The 8,041-nt window shown below is 31.4% G+C and overlaps 1 protein-coding gene across 1 annotated transcript; it reads left to right on the top strand.

Annotated features, from left to right (window-relative positions):
- The first annotated feature begins 642 nt into the window (after window positions 1–642).
- LOC139871696 (phosphatidylinositol 4-phosphate 5-kinase 6-like) lies at window positions 643–3,921 on the top strand. The gene is made up of 7 exons (XM_071859426.1): window positions 643–1,740; window positions 1,825–1,992; window positions 2,074–2,239; window positions 2,348–2,658; window positions 2,740–2,879; window positions 2,953–3,028; window positions 3,543–3,921. The coding sequence occupies exons 1-7, from the start codon at window positions 764–766 to the stop codon at window positions 3,823–3,825; spliced, it is 2,121 nt and encodes a 706-aa protein (XP_071715527.1). The 5' UTR covers window positions 643–763; the 3' UTR covers window positions 3,826–3,921.
- Window positions 3,922–8,041: the final 4,120 nt, after the last annotated feature.

The raw sequence follows: 8,041 nt of genomic DNA, 5'->3' as shown, positions 1-8,041 counted from the left end.
AACATTTTTGAATTAAAAGTAGTTAAAACTCTTTCTAGTCAGTACTCTTAAATATATCATTATCTGTAGTTATTAACATAATTCCGTTACAACTCTTAATTAGATTATTAGATGATCATTGAAAGCGTATGCATGAGCTAAAATTTAATGCATCTTCGATCAGTTAATGGGAATTGCTATATCTTTTATAGAGAAATATTCAAATGAATCCAACTTTTAATACTCGAGGACGCCCACATCCATCATATATAAACCTACCCACCGCAGTCCTATCAAATTTTTACTACAAAAATATACGGAGTATATAAAAAAAATTATTCAAAAAAAAAAAAAAAAAAAAAAAAGTCATTGTTTGATTCCATTACAGCTTTTCTTTATTTCTTGCCTTTTGCAATCAATGAAATGTAACAGCTCGGCACATTCAATTGAATTGAATTTGAATGTGACTTTAAAATAAAAAAAAAAAAAAAATAAACACAAGTACCCCACTTTCTGCCAAATCTAATACATCCATTCTGCAATCACAACTTCACAAGACTTCATTTTTTGTTTCTTTTTAACATTTCATCATTCTCATTGGTGTCTAAGATTCTGAGAGTCCCTTTTGTTTTCAACCAAAATTTTGTCCTTTTTGGGTTGCACTCCAGATGTTTGTTGTTTTGTCTCTGAGAGTTATGTTCATGATACAAGGTGAGATTGATCTAGGTTAATCTTCCATACATATACATACAGATTTTGAATGGTACATACATATACATAGATTATGGCTGGCATTTTGAAGTCATGGGAAGTTAAAATAAAGAAATCACAAGCAACTGCTAAGAAAAGGGCAGTTAGTATATTTACAACAATGTCTGTTGCTCATGTTGATGAAGAAATTAGTGACAATACTACTGAGTGTTTTGATGTTGAAAAGATATTTGGAAATGGTGATATTTATATGGGTCAATGGGCCGCAGTCGAAAACTGCCCGAATGGGTCCGGGAAGTATTTATGGGCAGATGGATGTATGTATTTTGGTGAATGGTATAAAGGAAAAATGAATGGTAGAGGTAAGTTTAGTTGGCCTTCAGGTTCTACTTATGAGGGACAGTTCAGGAGCTGTTATATGGATGGTGAAGGTACGTTTACGGGCTCGATGAACCATACGTATAACGGGAGTTGGGTTATGAATAAAAAACATGGAAAAGGTAGTAAATGTTACGCGAATGGTGATCAATATTATGGTGATTGGAAGAAAGGGTTGCACGATGGGTACGGAACGTATGAATGGAGTAATGGGGGTCAGTATGTTGGGCAGTGGAAGAAAGGGAAGATGAATGGGAACGGGTCGATGATTTGGGCGAACGGGAATCGGTATGATGGGAATTGGGAAAACGGGTCACCGAAAGGTAATGGTAGTGATTGGGACCCGAATGAGTTGTTTTCGTTGGAAATGAGTGAGTGTGTGGTTTATGAGGCCGAATGTATTTCGGTGTTTCCTTCTGATAAGATGTTTAGTTGGGTCAATGATGATGGAAAGTATCAAAAACGACCCGTTAGGAAAAATTCTTTTAAAGGTGGAAGACAATCGATTGATTCGAGAGTTAGTAATGGTGATGGGTTGGGTTCGAATTGGGCGGGTAATGGATATATCCACGGGTCGGGAGGTAACCAACTGCTGACGAGGCGGCAAGGGGTTACTATTGGCAAAGACCATAAAAATTATGAGCTCATGCTTAATTTACAGCTTGGCATAAGGTATAAAATGTATGTATATGTGTATGTATATGTATTCATTTGTTATGTGTTGATGTTTGTTACTGATTAATGGTTCGATATTAGGCATTCTGTAGGCAGGCCTTCTCCGACTAAATCGCTTGAATTGAAGCCTACAGCTTTCGATACGAATGAAAAGTGTTGGACCAAATTTCCACCCGAGGGATCGAAACATACGCCACCTCACCAATCTTGCGATTTTAAGTTTAAAGACTACTGCCCGTTGGTTTTCAGGTTAGTTTTCGGTTGAGTGTATATGTTTTAAAACTGTATATGTTCATGTAATAATACAAATATGGATATGGATGGTTGCAGGAGCCTTAGGAAATTGTTTAATGTGGATCAAGCTGATTACATGTTATCAATTTGTGGGACAGAGGGTCTTCGGGAGCTTTCGTCACCTGGAAAAAGTGGGAGTTTTTTTTACATGACGAATGATGATAAGTACATGATAAAAACGGTGAAAAAAGCAGAAGTGAAAGTGAGTCTATTTTCATCTAATTGTCTATTTAAGTTTATTTAATACTTGATATAATTAGTTATAATGTTATGAATATGCTTATACTTAGATTGTTAATAATGATTTCAGGTACTAAAGAGGATGCTTCCAGCATATTTCGAGCATGTAAAAGCATACGAAAACACCCTTGTCACCAGGTTGTTTGGATTACATTGTGTGAAGTTGAATGGAAATTCACAAAAAAAGGTGCGGTTTGCTATAATGGGAAATTTGTTTTGTACGGATTTACCTATTAGTAAACGATTTGACTTAAAAGGATCTTCACATGGGCGAATAACCGATAAACCTGAATCTGAAATCGATGCAAATACCACCCTTAAAGACCTTGATCTCAATTTTATCTTCCGATTGCATAAAGATTGGTTTCAAGAGTTCTGTAGGTGATATTACAACCTTCTCTCACTCTCAATTTTATATACTTTCTATTAACTTATATAAAAAGGAGATTTTGGGTGATGCAGGCAAGTTAATACGGATTGCAAATTTCTTGAACACGAAAGGATTATGGATTACAGTCTTTTAGTTGGAATTAGCATACAAGAAAACAATCATGATGTATCAGCCGATGAAGGCTCGTTATCTGAATCTTGCACTCCCACAGGTTTATCTCTTTTTCTCTCTCTTTTTGTAAACAATTTCATGATCTGAAGTTGTAATTAACAGCGTATTTTTAGGGATCATCGAAGAAGATAGCGATGTAACAACACCTCGAGTTTCTTCTGTATCAGACAGTTCTCTCAATCTAACAAGGTAAGTTACTTTGTGTAGATATAACCATTTCAACCCATTTGCATATAATTTGGGTTCATACGGGTCAAACGGGTCGAATAAACTTTTTTACGGAAATGGAAATAAGTTAAAATGCGTTGAACGGGTCAAATCAGCTGAAAGTTGCCAAAAGCTAAATTTAATGCATACAACCAACTACGTCGCTTTATCAAAAAAGTAATGTACTTAGTTGTCATGATGTAGCATTTGTTATCAAATTTGTACTCCCTCCGTCCCAATTCAATAGTCATGTGTTCCTTTTTGTTTTGTCCCAAATTAATACGTACTCCAATTCCATAAATTGATAAGAATAATAGTTCTTTTATGTAATATAAAAAGGTAAGTAAAAAATAATGGTTAAAAATGTAAAGTAAATACAAAGTATAATGTGATGATGATATTTTTTAAACTGAGTGATTTTTTTGTCTGGGTTTATTAAATTGGGACGGAGGGGGTAATTTTTTTGAACTTTTATAATAAAACTATTAATTTGCAGGTCGACACCGATGAGGCTTGGAAATAATATGCCAGCTCGGGTCGAAGTTACAGTTAGAAGTCACGAAACGCAACTAGTTGGAGAACCAACAGGAGAATTGTATAATGTGGTCCTTTATTTTGGTATAATTGATATACTTCAAGATTATGACATTAGTAAAAAGCTTGAACATGCCTATAAATCATTTCAATACGATCCAAATTCGATATCTTCTGTCGACCCAGTACAGTACTCAAAACGCTTCCGGGATTTCATATTTAATGTTTTCAAAGAAGACAGTTAAATATGTGTTAATTACTCCATGATGATATGGCTCAGTTTTTTTCGATGAGTCTGATCAAATGAACAACTTGATCGATAGGGATTTGACCGTGGATCATGCTGACTGGACCCGCCCAGGTGTTCAAGATTTGGTATAATTGATATACTTCAAGATTTGACCGTGGATCGATAGGGATTTGTCGGGTTCGAGATTTAATTTGTAAAATGTATACGTACGTACATACAAGGGTTTTGTGGCCTATTTTAGCTCAAATTTACACAGGTTTCAGTTGTATATTAGTGGTAGAGGTTAGGAGTTATATATGTAAGTTGTAGATGGTTTATATATGTTGAAAAATGAGGAATGAGTTTTACATGTATAAAGTTATTGTAGTTGTGTTTTGAAGACCGAAACGTTATGAGTTCATCGCGTAGCAATTAGATCAGTGTGAGTCACAAATGATCGGGTGGGCGGGTTTCGACATCGCGTTCGGATCCCGTCAATGACGACTAACCGCCGTTAAAAAAAATTAAAACCCACATAGATCAAGATAATGAGACGATAATAGAACCAATCTAACTCGGTTGGGTGTAACTAGTCCGGAACATGTACGGTTCCTGACTAAACCCAAACCAAAAAATGAATTCCTATACAGTATTGATTTATGTTGAATTCATCATTCATGTATAAAACCCCTCGTTTCAAACAATATTTTCCTTTTTTTTTCTTTTTAACACGCTACATGCACGTAATTACGTTGTGTTAAAAAGGAGATATGCAGTTATGTAAATATTAAAAATCCAAAACGCTAAACTTTTAAATTTAAAATATTTTTAAATGATTACTCTGAGCAATATCTAACTATATAGTTAACTGACTCAACTCGAATGTAGGAATATTATTCTCACCTTCATTAGAAAGTACTCCGTATAACAAAATAGTTGCTATTAACAAGAGATTACTAAACTACCGATCAATTTTTATGTGTACATCCAAAAGACATTGTAATAATATTTTTTTTTTGAGTTGGCAGTGGAAACCTCTACTTCCCTAGCAACAAGCATATTGAGTCTACGATAGTGAGTAAAACCTCTGGGTGACGAGTCCCCGAGCGACGAGACATGTAATCGGACGAATTGTGCACATTGAGGCTCTTCTAAGTTCTAAGTAAGAACTCAAATTAATTCGATCTTGAACGTTACCAAAATTCGAACTCGTTTCTCGTGCTTCATTGAAAACTCGGTGACCACTAGACTATGCCCAAGTAGTTATATTGTACGTAGTAGTATTGTATATACCGTACATTACAATACTTTAACAAATAAATACAAAATACTGGTGTTAGACTGTTAGTAAAATATACCTTTGTTTTCACATTACTTTACCTTTTAATAGTATGCCCCTTTCACATTTTTCTTTCTTATTACTTTGAAAAAAAAATGAATAAACATAATAATATATATGATATACTTTTTTTTCTTTTTAGTTATTCCTGTAATAGTTTTGTCTTTCTCTCCTTTATCATATTTATCATTGATTATAATAATAGTAATATTATTATCATTATTAATATAATTATAATAATTGTTATTACTATAATAATAATTATTGTTACTATAATTTAATTACTATTATAATATATATATATATATATATATATATATATATATATATATATATATATATATATATATATATATATATCATTGATTATAATAATAGTAATATTATTATCATTATTAATATACTTATAATAATTGTTATTACTATAATAATAATTATTGTTACTATAATTTAATTACTATTATATATATATATATATATATATATATATATATATATATATATATATATATATATATATATATATATCATTGATTATAATAATAGTAATATTATTATCATTATTAATATATACTTATAATAATTGTTATTACTATAATAATAATTATTGTTACTATAATTTAATTACTATTATATATATATATATATATAATAGTAATTAAATTATAGTAACAATAATTATTATTATAGTAATAACAATTATTATAATTATATTAATAATGATAATAATATTACTATTATTATAATCAATGATATATATATATATATATATATATATATATATATATATATATATATATATATATATATATATATATATATATATATATATTTATTTATTTATTTATTTATTTTAATATCAATAAGAAAAAAGATATAATATTAAGGAGAATCCTAAACGTAGCCCTTAGTGTTACGTTTAAACATATAATATTTAAGTTTATAAATTTTTTTGATTAATTACAAAATATAAATTTTTCTCTTTTAGTATTGACTTTGTTTATATAATTTTAATACTTATATTATTCATTACAGATACAGATTTAAGTGATAAATATAAAATCAACTTATATATGATATGATGTAAGTTTATTATTTTTTTAATACTAATAACTAAAATGTTTGTTTTATGAGTTTATGATGGTGTGAAATAGTGGGTGAGGTGTAACTTAAGAGTTAAGACAAGACAACATGGAAAAAGATATCCCATGACTTGATATCACTTTTATGTTTTTTATGAATCAAACGTGTGTCCAATATTGTTTCTTACACCCCCAACATTTTACCCGTATATTTTAATGTGACCATGACATGACATAATCATAATTCAGAATAATAATATACACGGAGTATTAAATAAGTTTTGTATGTCAATCAGATCTAGCCATCATGTTTGAATTATATCGACCTTAAAATAGCATTAGCACAAAGCGACTCTAAACAAACATAATAATTTAACTAACCAACAAACAACCTTAATTAAAACATTTCTCAACCAAAATACTTTAAACCATACGACTATTGTACAAATTACAGCGATGCTAGAACAGCATCCCAATCCAACAAACTTAACAAGACACACAAAAACTTAAGGATATCACTTGGTTGAAAGCATAAAGCGAATGAACCATTAACCAATTACCTCCAACCAAACAGTTTGGACTATATAATCAAACCATATAGTGGCATTGTAAGACATGAAGACGTTTATCCGTGATCGAACTAAGCAGAAGTGAATCCAAAAATAACGGATAAAAGTGACATTTCACGAAAAGTAAATATCAATATAAAAATTAGGGGATGTTAGGATTTATAATTACGGGATGTGATGCGTAATTATAACTTTAAAAACGCAATTTAGAAAAAGTTTTCTTCATTTAACAGATCTGAACAGAAAACCCCAAATTTATAACACTAACACCCCAAAGCAGAATATAAAACTCTAAAAATAAGAACACAAAAGATAGAGAATCTAAACCCCAATTGATAAAGATACCACCACAATCAGATATCTAGAAACACTCCAAACCTTCAAATTACAGCTGATAAAGATTCCACCACAACTATAATATCAAGGATGAAGATTTGGATTTCACCACAATGTTTGATAAAGTGACACCACAAACACTGATAAAGAAAACCACTCCTAGCCACCAGAATCAAAGATTCGTAAAGACACGGAGATTTTGTAAATAGATAAGCTCTATCAAACTTTCATTCATTCATCAACCGAGTTTTATAATTACAAGAGCTCTCTATTTATAGGAGAAGCATAACAGCTACTTTCTAGATAAGAAAAAAGCGTAAAAAGAAAAATGAGACAAAAAACACAAACAATTACAAATTATCCTATAAGAATAAAGTACACAATCTGAAAAAACCTGCCAATTTGTAGTGCTCTTCCCATGATAAGAAGCAACCAATGATAGATGAGAATCTTCCTTGAACAGCCAAACATTCTAGAGCGGCCACCCACGTGTTAAGCACATGACTTGACTGGTTTATTGAAAGCATAAGTTAAACTTTGAGTCGTATTAGCATGCTGGCCCTTTAGAGAGAAAATAGTGTCGCTTGCTGGTTGAACTAAAGTTCGTATGCTGGTTGAGCTATAATCCTTTAGCTGGGTGAGCTAGTTTTTATCACCTAAGTAAATCTCTGTTGGTTCGTCTGCTGGTTCTCCGACTAAGTGAATAAAAGCTCTATTGGCTGAACTAAAGTTCATTTGCTGGTTTGGTTGCCGGTTCTTCTTCGTTGCTGGCTTGCCTTCAACTATCAAAAACTCTATTCGTGAACTTAACTACTTCAGTTTAAGGATTGAAGTAGGGTTACCCCTGAGCCTCTTGTGAAATGTCCCGTTCATATTGATTATAAACGTTCCATATTAATTGATTTC

This window comes from Rutidosis leptorrhynchoides, chromosome 1 (genome assembly GCF_046630445.1).
Source record: "Rutidosis leptorrhynchoides isolate AG116_Rl617_1_P2 chromosome 1, CSIRO_AGI_Rlap_v1, whole genome shotgun sequence".
Lineage (NCBI taxonomy): Eukaryota > Viridiplantae > Streptophyta > Magnoliopsida > Asterales > Asteraceae > Rutidosis > Rutidosis leptorrhynchoides.
This window is presented reverse-complemented; position numbering and strand designations above follow the sequence as displayed.